The sequence below is a fragment of the Caretta caretta genome, chromosome 18 (genome assembly GCF_965140235.1).
Source record: "Caretta caretta isolate rCarCar2 chromosome 18, rCarCar1.hap1, whole genome shotgun sequence".
NCBI classification, from domain to species: Eukaryota; Metazoa; Chordata; order Testudines; family Cheloniidae; genus Caretta; species Caretta caretta.
Window position 1 is genome coordinate 14538485 of NC_134223.1, and position 14723 is coordinate 14553207.

The 14723-nt window shown below is 50.4% G+C and overlaps 1 protein-coding gene across 8 annotated transcripts in view; it reads left to right on the forward strand.

Moving 5' to 3' along the window:
• The window catches only part of SAMD11 (sterile alpha motif domain containing 11), a 219521-nt gene that overhangs the window by 169433 nt on the left and 35365 nt on the right, over positions 1-14723 (forward strand). For all 8 annotated transcript variants that reach the window (XR_007353257.2, XM_075121114.1, XM_048824759.2 and 5 more), the window contains one exon: positions 8925-9083. Coding sequence is in view for 7 of the 8 variants with exons in the window: in XM_075121114.1 (XP_074977215.1) it covers positions 8925-9083 (159 nt within the window). In the remaining variant the exon portion in view is untranslated. The remainder of the gene's footprint in view (positions 1-8924; positions 9084-14723) is intronic.

A 14723-nucleotide genomic window follows, 5' to 3' on the forward strand; every position in this document is an offset into this window, starting at 1 on the left:
TAAAAAAAAAAAAAGAAAAACTGGCCAGGTCTTGTTTCACGAGGTTGGAGTCCGGCAGCTGAGATTCTTAAAAAGGAGGGAGGGGGAATGAATCCACCCCCATGTTAACCAAACCAGATGGTCTCCAAGGGGGCTTCAGCATGCAGCGTTTTACTGTGGAACGTTCACTGCTTCCTAAAATACCTTGTACTGCGCCTTCTAGCAGTGCCTGGTACAGCCCCTAGGATGACACTCTCGTTCTAAATAAGATTTTTTTATGTAATCCCCTCCCTGCCTCCTACCCCAACATTATGATTAGATGGGCATTAGTATTCCAAAAGCAATCCTTGTTGGCTGCTAATTGGTGCGAATAGTGCCTGGTACAGTAGCTGCTAACATTACCTAGAAACATACTCTCCTTCTTAATCATTTTTTTTTATGTACCCTCTTCCTGCCTCTTATCTCCAAATTGTTCCAGTTAGGAATGCATGAATAGTCTAGCAGGAATTCCTGTCAGGTGCTAACAATACCTGGTGTAATGGGTACCCCAGCCAGTACCATCCACTAGGCCTAAATTATTTCCTTTCATTTGTTCATCTGCACACTTCTTGTCCTCCTGTTGCCCTCCCCTCCCCGAGTTACCATCAGAAGTGCCTCTATATTCCAGGAGGAATCCTTTGTGGCTGCTGAAATGCATTTATTACACAGGAGCTTTCGATTTTCAGTGTCAGGCTATGCAATACCACGCCACAGTTTGCCACAGCTTCCTTAAAGGAGTTAGCACACACTACCCACCTTCAGGCTTCTGCTGACTCGGTCTCCTCTACCCTTTCTTATCCATTGCATGCTCTGAAAATGAATCACAGTGGTAGCAGTTTAATCTGTTTTGCTGAGAAGCAGCTAAACTTTAATCAGGCTGTTCAAGACCAGGCTATAGTTTTTGGATTTATGACACTTATCCCTACCCACCCCCAAAAAGGGTCCCATTTCATACAAATGGGAGTCATCGTCAGCACTACTTGACTTCGTTGGTTGCAGTATCAAGCCATAAACTATCCAGTCCTAGCAGAGATGGGCCAAAGCCGCCTCTTCCCCCCCCCACCCCCCCACCCCCCACACACACTTTGGAGATTTGAGTGAAATGAGAGGCAGGTCAGAGCCAACCCTTACTTTTGCATATCCACCCCCGGGTTCACTTACCCACCTTTGCTTCTTTCTAAATCCTGCTTTCTCAACCAGAATCATTGAATGGGGGTTTCCTTCTGACTCATTCAGCAGGGTTTCCCCAGAAGTCCTAAAGGGTGACAGCTCCACTCCACTTTCATTTTCTGCCCCCCACTCTTTCCTTTCCCTGAAAGCCTTTCCTGGCTTTTAAACTAGGCTAACCTGAGACTGACACAGGCTTTCTAAGCTATGTGGATCTTTTTTAAACCTCCAAAGTCTCCCTCTTCTGGCACACACGTCTTGAGATTGTTTAGTGGCAGTTCTTCTCCCCCAGGTACTGGACAAGGCCTTTGACACATGGGGATCAGCTCTGCGCTATTTGTCACTGAATACTGAGGTTCCCCTGAGCAGTGTAAATGGTGTTGTTTTGTGTTGTGTGTAGATTAGAGGAGCTATAGACTAGGGGAACCTGGAACATCCAAGTTGCCAGAATGGATCAGACCAATGGTCCATCTAGTCTGGTATCTTGTGTTCAGCAATGGCTAGCACCAGCTGTTTCACAGAAAGGTTTACAATCCCCATAATAACCAGGCATGGACTGTCCTACCCACAGGGGATGGTTCTTCCCAATCCCTGTCACTTAGGGCAGTGCTATTCAAAGTGGTGGTCTGCGGACCAGTGCCTGTCCACGAGCCATCGGCTGCTGGTCTGCGCGCACATTGGAAAAAAAAATTGCCGGTCCCCCACATCAGATAGCTTGAGAAGCACTGACTTAGGGTATGTTTACACTGGAATAAAAGACCCACAGCACAGCTGCAACTGTCTCAGATCAGCTAACTCGGGCTTATGGGGTTCAGGCTGTGGGTTAACAATTGCTGTGTAGACAGTTGGGCTTGGGTTGGGGCCCGAGCTCTGGGACCCTCCCCGTTTCGGGGGTCCCAGCCCGAGCCAGAATGTCTACCCAACAGTTATGCAGCTCAAGGCCCATGAGCCCGAGTCTGCTGACCTGGGCCAGCCGGGGGTGTTTAATTTCAGTGTTAGTGGCTTATGCTTTGAAGCATACCAGTTGATGTCCTTTTAGAACGTAACCTATCTGCTACAATGGTGAATGTTCTCATTATCTCTGCAAAGTCTCATTCTTTGAATCGTGCCGAGCTCTGACCTCAAGGATATTAGTATTGTTTATAATGTATTTGTATTGTGGTACTGTCTAGGAGCCCTAGTCATGGACCAGGACCCCCTTGTGCTAGGCACCGTACAGACATGGAAGAATATCTTGTGGCAGCGAGTTGCTTGGAGAGGCTAGAGAAGACATTCTCATGCTTCTTTTGAATAATGTGGGCCTCTTGTTAATGGAGACATTTTCTTGTGGACGCTTCCTGTCGTGTTCACAGTCACATAACGTTCCTAAGGTAGCACCAGTAGTTCTTTACATGGAAAGGCAACTTGAGGGAAGCGTTCAATGAGTTTCTCAGTGTGGATGGGGACGTTGTAGGGAAGCTCATCTTCCACCTGCGTACAGGAAAGAGTGAGAGGAATCATTGCCCAGTGGTTAGGGCACTACTTAAGGACTTGGAAGACCTGGGTTCGAATCCCTGCTGTACTTAGATACTATGCTGGTGGAGGCCATATAAGTGCCTAAGATAGATATTGAAACACCGACTCAGCATTTTAGCTCTGCCTGCCTGCATTGCAAATTCAGCCGTAGCCAAGACTTTACCGTAATTCAACGGTGGGATTAAAACGTGCCGAGGGTGCTGTCTGTGCTGCAGAAGGGAAGCACCCTTTAACTGTGTCAGGACAGCTGCATCCATACCTCCTTGTTGCAGGATTCCCCTGCGCTTCCCCCTGTCAGATGGGATTGACTCCCCCCAGGGTGGTTGACAAGCTGCTAAGCAACCCTGGCAAACATGTGACTCTCCAGGAGTATTAGAAAGTGGACACCTACCTGTGTTGGGTTATTGAGACATGGTGACCTAGAACCTGTCTTGAGGCGTTTGGTAGGAGAGGGAGTTTGTGCGGCTGGGACACGTCCATGCATGTGCAGGTGGGAGATGAGTGGAAAGAGCCCACCTGCAAATCCACTGATACATCACTTAATTAGCTAAAGCGGTGCTGGAAAGGCACCCAGGCAGGGCTTGTGCAAGAGCAATGCAAGGGCACACCCTGTGCAGAGTCGGCAGCTCCTGGATTGCCCCCATCTCCTTTCCAACAGTGGGACGCTTGCTGCTTTCAGCAGCAAAACTAGACGGGAGACGGGTCTGCCAATTTGCAGTTGTGGGCAGTGGCACCAGTGAGGGAGGCAAAACCCTGGCCTGAATTTCCCTGCCCCTGTCCCTCCTCTAATCCCCTCGCAGCGTGGCACCTTGTAGTGGCTCGACCAGCCTCAGGCAGTGTTCCCTTAGGAGCCAGGTGAGCTAGAGGAGATCTGTGCTTTCCAGTGGTTCAGCTAATCTTCTGGGGTCTTTTGCTCGGGCACTTGTAAAGTGGCCTGTGGCGGCTGCTCCCCTGCTTTGTGTAAACTCTGCCTCGGCCCTGCCTACAACCCCATGGGAAGGGCCTATCCCATAAGATCACACGCCGGCCCTAGATGCAGCTGCAACTCCGGGCACGGCAGCATTGTCTCCAAAACGGCCTTTTGACCAGGATAAGTGACCCTGCGCCCGCGGCCTATCTTGAGACACTGTGGCTATGTCTCACAAAGCAAGGAGAACAGAGGCAGCCGAGGACATCACTCCTTTTCTCTGACTGAGTGAAAAACCACCTGTAGGGCTGGAAACCCTTCCAGCACCGAAGTGGTAACCTTCCCTTCCCCCTCCCCGGTGCACACACCAGAGATCAAAAGAGAGCCCTATCTCGGTGGAAACGGGGCCACGCCAGCACTGCTGTCAAACAGAGCAGAACGTTCTCATGTCTAATATGGAAATGTGAGCGTATCAGAGGCTCAGAGCAAGGGCTGCGCTGGCAGGTCATGGAGGAAGCTTTCTCCCTGGGAGACAATTCCCCAGCAAAATGTTCACTCCCACAACAACAGCGTGGTCTGGAGATGTGCTCCTCTGGTCCCTGGAGACAGGAAATAAAACTGCGTTATTGCGGGGAGAGAGAGAGAAGAAAAATCAGGGAGAGAGGGTTTTTTGTTTTTTTTCCCCTCCCCTATCTGAGCTGCTGAAAAATAAATCTGTTAGAAACCTCCTCAGATGGGGAGATTTAAAAGCAGGCTGGACTAGCTGCTGGAAAATACGCGGTAGGGAGCGATCTTGCCTTGGCTGGATGACCTCGTGGGGCTGCCATTCTCTTCTTTCCTTCTGTGAATCACTTAAAACAAAAAACAAAACAAAAAAAAATAGCCCTACAAACCACCAGCACTACTTAGGATCTTTAGTTTACAAAAACAGACCTGGCTCTGGCCGAGGGCCAGAGCTGGACAGTTCAGATCCAGACTCTCCCAAAATGTGGGGATCTCCAGATCCATGTGTTTGGTCTGGACCTCTCTCCACTTAAACATCTATTGAAGAACAATATTCTGGCCCCGCTCCTGCTCCCACTGAAATTGGTAGCAAACCTCCCTGCTGGACTGCCATGGGTACAGGAGCAGGCACTCTGTGGGCTGGGACAAGAAAACCCAGGTGGCCATGATCCTAACCCTCAGCTCTGGCTTTGAGTCTTTGGCTGTAGCTGAGCTCACAGGGCAAGGGACCGAGAATTGCAATGCTGCATGCTGCCCTCTCTGTCTGATTAGAGGAACCAGGAAGGGAGCCCGGCTTCCTGGGGGCTGGTAGCTGTTCCCAGCTGCCTCTTAGCTAGTGGGTGTTAAAGGAAAGGTTCCATCTGCGGTAAGCCCTAGTGGAGGGGAATTACACGATGTCTTGCTCGGGGGACGAGTCTCAAGCAAAGGGACCTGTTTTCCCACCTTGAGTTGTGAAGTCCCCAGTGTGTCACTGCTGGGGGGAGGCCGTCAGCGGTGGGGGGCAATGGGAATCGTAGTCCGCATCGCAGAGCTGCGGAGAGCCTGCCCTCTCTGAAGGTCTGGTTACCTTGTCCCTGACATTTTGGAGGGCACCAGAGGCTGTCGCTGTGTTGACAGAGCGAGAGAGTGATGGGGAGAGAGCTGCATGCACGGAGCCCTTGGTGGGGGGCCGGCCAGGAGAGCAGCAGAGAGACAAGCAGATGTCTGTCTAGGCCCTTGCTTCTGAGCTTCGATACTGGAGTCCCTTTCACACCTGGCGGCTGGAGGAGATTTGACAAGATCAGTCTCCCGCATTACCCCCTGGTAATGACAAGAGCAGACAGCAAAGCTGCCACGGAGCTGGAATTATCACTGGCTGAGTCATGTGAAATCTCCAACTAGAAGTGTGGAAATCCAGCTTTCCCCCCTCCCCCTCCCCGCCCCTTCCCCCTCCTCCCCCCACCTTGCACCTGAAATCTGCTCTGGGCCTGATCGGATAGAGTTTATGGTAATTAAGTGTCATTATCTCCCCCCCCCCCTTTTTTTTTTTCCTAATGACACGGCTGTGAAGAAACCTCAGTGATTTTCCTAAATCGGGGTCTGGGTCTTGTGGCTTTTCTCCTCAGAGCTCCAGTTAAGAGCATCAGATGAGAGTTGAGACAGTTGATGCCTCTCTGAGCTTGCTGGGGAGGAGGAGTGCCAGGAAGGCAGGAGGCTGTGGGCGGTCTTGTCAGCTAGGAGAGTCGGGGGAGGTGATTTGGAGGGGAATTCCAATCCCTTTGCTCCTTCCTGAAAGCACCGGCCACCTGCTGCACAAGCAGTTGCTCGGTTGCCTCTAATTATCCACCACTCCTCTTTTGAGTCACTAGGTTGTGAGGCAGATGCACCCAATTGAAGGGGTGGGGGTCCAACTCCTAGAATGGTGCAGCTCAATTCGGGCTTTGAACCTGTGAATTTCACAGGAAGTCCTTGGTCCTCGAGATACAGAAACACGTCACTAGGGTGTAGTTTAGTGGTTGCAGTTTGTAGCCCTGGTTGCAGAGTGCTGTGCTGGGTGAGAAATTGAATGGAGCTCTGTCGTTGACCCCAGCAAAATAGGGCAGAAATCATGCGCTCGCTCTCCGGGCTTTATACTCACAAGGGAAAGGAGCCGTGTGAATTAGGGTGGTGTTTGGAGGTTGGAAACCCAGGATATTATAAGCTTTTCGGCTTCATTCTCTTCTTGGGGTTTTGGAGGAGGTGGAACATTTTTTTTTTTTTAAGTGATTATGGCAGTAGCATCCCCAGCTGAGATCAGGACCTTGCTGTGCTAGGAGCTGGATAAACACATGGGGCAGAGCATCGCTGCCCCAAAGATCTTATGCTCTGAATAGACAGGACAGGCGAAAAGTAGACGGGGAAGGAGAGGTGAAGCAACATGCCTGAACTTCCACAGGAGGGAAATGGCAGAACTAGGATTAGACCCAGGTCTCCTCAGTCCTAGTCCAGTGTCCTATCCGTTGTACCATGCTGCCTTTCCAATGCCACTTGCTCCCCTCCGTGATCGTCCTTTCAGGGGATATCCAGACCAGGGGACCTCTTGGTTCTCCGAGAGGTGTGTATACATAGCTATAGTCACATGACAGAGTGCGAGTCAAAGCACCAGCATCCCCAGGTGACACTAGTGTCAAGTGACTGGAATTTGTCCCATTGCTGCCATCTTGGATTTGGGGCCAACATGGCGGCACTGTCGGAAAGGCCCGACAGGCTCAGACTTGGAGACAGGGAGCGAAGGAGAGAGAACTCAGAGCTTGCACACAATGGTTCCATTAATAGATTGCTCTCTCATTCAGTCAACGCGCTGGCATTCTAGTGACGCGATGCAATGGGCAGCAGCCCTCCCTCCTCCCGTTCCCTGTGCCCGTTAAAGCTCTTGTTGGCAGTTTCTCTGTGAGTAATGAAAGGGTTTTGCCTGTGGGGATGATCCAAGATAAAATAGTGTGAGAGCAGCCCCTGCCAAGGCGTGAGTGTGGTAATTCCTCTGAGTTCTGCTTACAATAAACAAAAGCTGCTCTGGATTTTATCTCCCCTGGTTGCTATAGTGGGGTCTCTATTGCCCGGGGGGCCTTTCTGAAAGGGATTCAGCCCCACACAAGAGAGCAAGGCTTGGTGAATGTGGAGGCAGGAATGTATGCGGTAAATCTATTAGTCACTGAACCTACTTTTGCCTTCATGATCCATGCAATCGCAGTGGATTCAGTGGGGGGAAGCAGAACTTGCCCACCTTACTTGGAGACATTGGTACTGCACCTGTGAGTAATGGGAGGAGGGTTGGCCCCATAAGTTATTTCAGGGCTGGGTGGGGTAGTTTGTATGGGCTTTTTTCCCCTTGTGGCCCTGCTGGGGGCTAGGCGTCCAGCTGATTTCAGGGTTCAGGTAAGAATCATGTGCTTGTTACTTGGACATCAGGTGATTCTTGTTCAGCTACTTACGCTAACGAGGGAATCTGTGGAGTTGTCCTCTGCCTCTTCACAGCACCCATCGTCATGAGGTGTAGGTCAAGGCTGCAGCGTTCTGAATAAGTGACAATCGCTGCTCCTCTCTTGCGAATAGTCAAACCAGTTGGGGCATGGAAGGGGGCGTGTGATAACTGCATCTCCTTTATAACTATTGTTACATTGTAGTAACCTCCCAGACATTAATTAATTTACCTTCACAGTGCTCCTGAGAGGCTGGCAAGATTATCACCTCCATTTTACAAATGAGAAAACTGAGGCATAGAGTCAGATTAAGGGACTTGGCTGAGGTCATATAGGGAGACTGTGGCAAAGGAACTCAGATTCTGAGTCCCCGTGTGACACCTGAACTACAAGACCATTCGCTTTCTCTCAAGGGTAGAATTGTGGGCAGGGTGCTGGGCTCAGGCTCAGTAGACCTGGGTTCAGTTCCCAGCACACACAGAGATTCTCTGTGTGACAGACCATTGGCAAATCCCTTACTCTGTCCTGCGCCTCCGGTCCCCATGCTTGCCTCACAGGAGTATTGTGAAGATAAAAACTGTCATGACTGGGGTGCTCAGCCGTACGAGTACCTAGAGAGCCTGTTTCCGTAACTTCCCTTTTGATAGCTGAGCGGATGGGTTGTCAGAACTGCTCCTAGCAAAACTAGTGGCTTGCTACCTGTACTGCGGTTCTCAAACTCGTCTACAGGAAGCAGTTGAGCAATGAGCATCTCCGTAGTGAGGGATCACATTGCCCCTCTCTGTAGCCACCTCCTCCAAGCATGTTCCAAATGGCAGGCTTGAAAAAAAGGGGTGGGTGTCTATTTAGGCGTTAGTTGAAAAGAGAACTAGCATCCCCCAGGGGAGTGGAGGAGAATCCAGTACGTCTTTCATCGTGTGTTTGTGGCAGCAACGGTCCTCCTTTACCCCCTTAGGTAAAGTGAGTTTGCCTGTAATTTTGTTTGATTGTAATGTAACACTCTTGGCATCCACCAAGTGTGTAAGAGTGTGTGTGTGTGCATGTGCTGAGTTTGAAGTTTTTTGTGTTGCGTGTGTGTGTTTGGAAGGGGTGTTGGGAGCATATATACGTGGTTGGGGGTGTTGGGTCTGTAGATTTTGTGTGTTGGGGGGGTGTGCATGTGTTTGGGGGGGGTTGGGTGCCTATGCATTTGTGTCGGGGGGGGCAGGGTTAAATTTGGAGGTTTTGTGTGTCAGGTTCATAGGCATGTGTTTTGTGGTATTGAGGGAGGATATCACTTGACTTTCGTTTTCTGCCTAGTCCTCTGGTCCTCCTGCACTGATGTGATGTCTTCTCTCTCTCTCTCTCTCTCTCTTTTAAAACCTTCTGCTCTTCAGACAATTCCCACACGCCCGTGCTCGAAGACGTGGTGACTCAGATGACCCCGGAGGAACACTACAGGCGGATGATGTCGGCTCTGAACGAACACAGCACCTTCGAGGAGCAGCAGCGTCTCTACCAGTTGGCCAACAGCATGGCAGTCCCCAGCCACGGTGGTACGAGCTTTCGGGGGGAGGAATGGGCTGGATTTGTAACGCGTTGAATTAAGTTCCCTGTGATCTCTGATACTTTATCTAGCAGCTGTAACAACACCTCGCGGTGAGAATGGAGTGGCTCTGCTGTGAGCTTTGCTTCTGAGAAGCTTAGACAATTAGCTTGTGATTGCAGCAGGTCTAGAGGCATATCAGCAGCGCGGGGTCCTCTCCCCTTCCTCCTTTCTCTTTGTCTTGGAGACGGTCAACCCAAATATTCAGAATCCTTGGTGCAAGTCTGACTTGGTCACAAGTGAAGTGAATTTAGTGGGTCTCTGCCTAGTCTCATCTCTCCACAAGCCCACCCCGGCCTTTGGCATCATCCAGAATAGTTGGCAGGTTTGGCTGAGCAGAGGCTGAGGGCTGGGACAAATGAGGGGGCGTGGTCACTGACGTGCAGCGGCAGTTCTGTGAGAGGATCCAGCACTGGAGTAGCGTGAAGCATTGCAGGATGTAGTTGAAGGGCATTGGCAGTGCTGTGCGTGGGAAATTCCCGTAGCACCTGCCTGCAGTGTGTCTGGCTGTAGCTGGTGTTTATGACCTGCCATCTTACGAGGATTAAATTCACCGTGTTTTTAGGAATGAGAAAAGCAATGAAAACTGTTCAGCAGGAGAATGCATAAGCCAGTGGGAAATGTGTGTCTGGGGATAGACAGACAGATTCATCCCTGGTGTTTAACTTCATTGCTCTGGAGATGAATTTGTCCCTCACCAGCTGAAACCAGATCTGATGTGGGCAGAGGCTTGGTAAACCTGGGAGCTGAAAGGGAGAAACCTCTTCTGGGCCCAGCAGACTCCTGTTGTGAGAGTCTCATCAGAGCTTCGCCACAAGGATATTGTAGGCAGCTTCCAGGCACTGCTTTCCTTGCAGCCACAAAGCACCAGCAACAAGGCAGGACAGTTGGGCTGTCTAACCCTGGGTTGGGTGTTGGGGGAAGCCAAGATTCTTCCTCCCCACTCTTGTTTAATTTGGAGTAGCCTGGGCTTTGGCTACAGTGGGGTGTTTTTGCATGGATGGAGCAAACCCGCGGGAGGATGGTGCTGCACCAGTGTAGGAGGTATTTTATGCTGGCATAGACTTAAAGTCGGATAAGCTGCGTGGGTGCCAGTCCGTCTTTACACTGGTGCAACTTGTCTCCACAAGGGATTTGCTCTAGTGCAGCCACATCAGTGCAAAATAAGAAACAACCCAGGCCTTAAAAACAACTCCCAGTTCTGAACAGGTGTTTGTGTCTTGCTGCTTCTGCTCCATTATCCTGCAGATATAGCGGCTTCTTCGGGGGAGTTTGTTCTCTAGTCCTATGGTTTGTGCTTTAATTAAATAATAAAAATAAAAGTATTTGTCCCTCATATTGGGGAGCCCAACTCAGAGCCAGTCGCACGGTGTTTGAGGTATCGTGAGCATCACCCATAGGGGCGCTAGTCTGTTCACAAAGCAGCCAGTGGGAAATTGGGTCATGGTGAGAGAGCCCACACGTATTGTACAGGTGTCAGTCTGTATGTACACCTTCCCTTCTCTTGTGCATGTGTGACATGCTGGCACAGGACTGGCTGTGGTCAAAACAAAGCCGTTAATTGTGCATGTGCCCTCTGCCTTTTCTGATGCAAGAGCAGGTGAGTGAGGGGGTGTCCCAGGGCGACTCTCTGGGGGAGCGAGGGGTGGATTAATGAGCTGCCTTGGAGCCGGAGGGATTGTTGGCGAGAGATTTGACAACTATCTGAGCACAGAAGGAGAAGGTGTCACTGGGAGATAGAAATTACACAGCACAAGTTCCCTTAGTCCACGTCCAGCTCTCTTCCTCTGCACCTCTCTCTACGCAAAGCCTTTGGCTGCCAAACTGTATCTGGCATGGATTAACCAGAGAGAAAGAAAGCGAGAGGGGGTTGGGGGGGGAAGAGGCAGAGAAGCATTAGCAACGTATCTGATGAAGACTTGAAGGAGAATCTCCAATCTGGAGTAAATCCCCAGGGCTGCTTGTTAGGTTAATAAAGAGGCTGCCTTCCCCTTCCACTCTCCATTTGATTTGATTTGCTTCTCTGGGTGGCAGGAAGGTGATCCTGTTTCATGTAGAGTTAGGATTTGTTCAGCATCACAGGCACAGCACGCACCTTCCCAGACACGCAATGCATGTGAGCACAGCACACCCACAACACGCACACAGGCGCTGTGGAGAGACACGCAGCACTTCTCCACAGGGGCACAATGCGCACAAGCCTAGGGCATGCACAGCCCGTGCATAGGCACAGGACACACAAACACAACACGAGTTGGTAGACAGAAGCAACATGTACAGTGAGTGTGCCCTGGCACAATACACAAATGCACATAGGCATGACATGCACAAGTACAGTATACACAAGGACAATACAGGGGCACAACATATGCTTACACAAAGGTGCAACACACAAGTTGTGCATGTTGGGTATTCACACAAGCACAATAGACAACATATGCTTACACAAAGGTGCCACATGCATAAGCATGTGCATGTTGGACACACAACACGTCCCTGCACATAGGTACAGTACACACAGCAGACATAGCACAGGCACAACATGGGTACACAGCGCACACACACACAGGCGCAACTCACAAATCCATACGCAACATATGCATGTGTGCTGGCCCGAGGCGTAAACTCATATGCAACACACAGCTACATGCATGTACGCAGGCTCCTCACACAGACTCACAACAGGCCAACACAAAGGCCCAACTCACTTGGGCACAAATGGGGCACCAGACACGGAAACCGCCCCCTGCCCCAGGCACAGCACGTGCACCAGAGTAGCTGATGCCACAGCACTTCTGTCTCCAGAGCAGCTCGTTGCAGTCAGGAGCCTGACATTTTTAAAAATTATGATTAAACTGCCTCCTCAGCTTTTCTGGGAGCATGGGGGGTGCCGGTTCTGAGGTTTCGGGCTGGGCAGGAAGAGAGGGGGACGCTGCACAGACAGGCTTTCTTGTGTGACGTTGACAAGACAAAACTTCAGTGTGTTTTGGATTCGCTCCACACCACAGGTTGGGCTATAAATTATTAGTGCCAGAACAAAGCGCAGTTTATCTGCAGGCTCAGACGGAGGCACCAGTAACGTTAATTATTTAGAAAATGTTAATAATTTAATTGCTTTTCTTTCCCATTCCCCCTCCCACGCTGCGTAGGCTGCTCCCTTCCTCCCAGCGACACGCATCCCGTGTTCTGAATTCAGGCCGTCTCCGTGCCTGGAACCTTTATCCACCAGCATTGCAGTGTCAATCACCCCGATTTCCCAACTGTCAGAGTGCAGGATTGTAAATAGCAGCTCCTCTGGGGTGCGGGAGGAGGGGCTAGGCGGTGGGGTGGGGGAGGGAGGGAGGGAGGGACGGGAGGGGAGGAGGAGACGGGAAGGTATACGGGGGAGTCATTCCGGATCAATGCAGCTTCTGGAATTGGCTGCATGCCAGACTTCTAAATTACAGGCGCTATGGCAATAAGGAGTGACCTGGGTTTTTCAGATAATTAATTTATAAACATCGGAGGCGCATGGTCCCTGGCTCGGCGAATTCTGCAGGCTTTTTATGTGATCTGATGGGGCTGGTGGTTTCACTCTCCCGTACGTGCCTTTACAGTTTAAAAGTATAGATCATTTTAATGTTTGTTCCCTCTCTTCTTTTTTTAATGAGTTTGCATGTACATGAATGCGGCAAGAGGTGCTCTAGGGACCGAAGTCCTGTTTATCCACAGCTCAGGTGGTGGCTGTGCAAGCTTTTCCACCCCAACCTGCTCTTCCACCAATGGGTCTCAGCCCTGAAGGGGAGGACCCCAGCCCCCCACTAAGGGAGTTCAGTCAACATGGTCAGTTGACGTGTATTGGACACTTGCGTGGGTAAAGGGAACATGCCTGGTGACATGCCATAGGATAGAAAAGAAAATAGAAGGGATATAACTCATCATGCTCCAAGCTGTAAGCCAAAAACTACTCAGAGTTAGCAAGAAACTTCCCTTGGGGCAGGTTGTTCCATAACTGCCCACCAGGGGAGTTTCTTGCACCTTCTTCTGATGTAGCTGACGGTGGCCACTGGTTGGAAGCAGGATACTGAGCGAGATGAACCATTGCTTGGCTGACCGTCCAGCAAATTCCTGTGTTCCTCATCATTCGTTTTTGTTAAGAGTACTGGGCGGGGTGGTGGTAAATTTTAATTGTGATGTTGGAACTGGACCAGAGTACTTGTGTCATGCAGGCTGCTTATGCATAAAATGGTGATTTAGAGGTGAAAGGCTTTCTCTCCCCTTACCCACCCCCTGAGCCACGATGCTGCATTTCCATGTGTTCCCCACTTCAACCTCTGGAAATGCAGAGGGAGGCTGGGTGTTTGCTGCTGGGGCAGTGGGGAGAGTGGTCTGTCAGGCTCTTCCCCAGCCCTGAAGCAGGCATGAGGGGGAACTCTGGTGCAGTGCAGTGTGATGATGCACAGCTGGGTTTTATCCTGGATTTGATGCTCCAGGACCTCCCTCTTCATTTCAGATCTACTCACTGTCGCCACTGCTGGTGTTGCTACCCCCAGTCACTGACCAGGACCCCACTGTCGTCGGCACTGTACAATCTGTTGCTAGATCTTTGTCAATGACTCATGCTGAATCATGTGGAGGCAACTCTGTGGAGGCAACTCTGCGAGATGATCTTGAGTGGGAGAAGGGAAGAGGGAGAAGAAGCGAAAGGGGGAAGCAGACCTAGGAGGCTGGATAGTGTTCAGAGATTGGAGCTGGGGAACCTTTGACTGGAGGGCACTTGGCCTGGCTGCAGCTTTTTGAAAGCTGTAGGACATGCCCTTGCTGCATCCATTTTCCAGCCTCCTTGCATGGGTGTCAGATATTTAAATAGCTGTTGCATTTCTGGAAAGGTTCTCAGCCTGTGTGGGAGGGGTGTGTATGTGTAGCCATACACGTGCAGTGTGTGCACACACAAGCATGTGTAGAAAGTATGTTTTCATATTTGAAATTTGTAAAAGGAAATCTTTCTTCACATATATGACTATATACTATCTAGTCTTCTGGCTAATGCACAGGGCTGAGAATAAAGACACGTGAGGGTCTATTCCCAACTCTGGCACACACATGCCTGGTGACCGTGGGCGAGCCTGTGTCTCAGTTTTTCCATCAGTAAAATGGGGATAGCATAATTTTAAGCACCTCTGATTCAGCCCTGGATCTCAAAGCACTTTGCAAAGGCAGGAAAGAATTATCCCTGTTTTTACAAATGGGGAAACTGAGGCATGGAGAGGCGAATTGACTTGTCACACAGCAGTACAAGCACAGTATTAATAATTATGACAGTTTGGTGATGGCTAAGGGGTTAATGCAGGCAGAGCACTTTGAGCGCTTCATGGAAGGTGCTGTAGAAGTACAAAGGATGATGATTATAATACATACTCCAACAAACACCCTATTCCTTTATTCCAGTACATTCAATTTGGCTCTCTCTTGGCTTCCTCTGACACAGAGCAGTAGATAGTGGGTGTGAGGAGGGGGTTTCCTGTCTGTGTGTTTTCCAGTGTGTCATGCAGACAGTAGCAGAGGTTTCACTGCTGGGCTGGTGCAAGCGTGCAGAGGTAGGGTGCCCCGG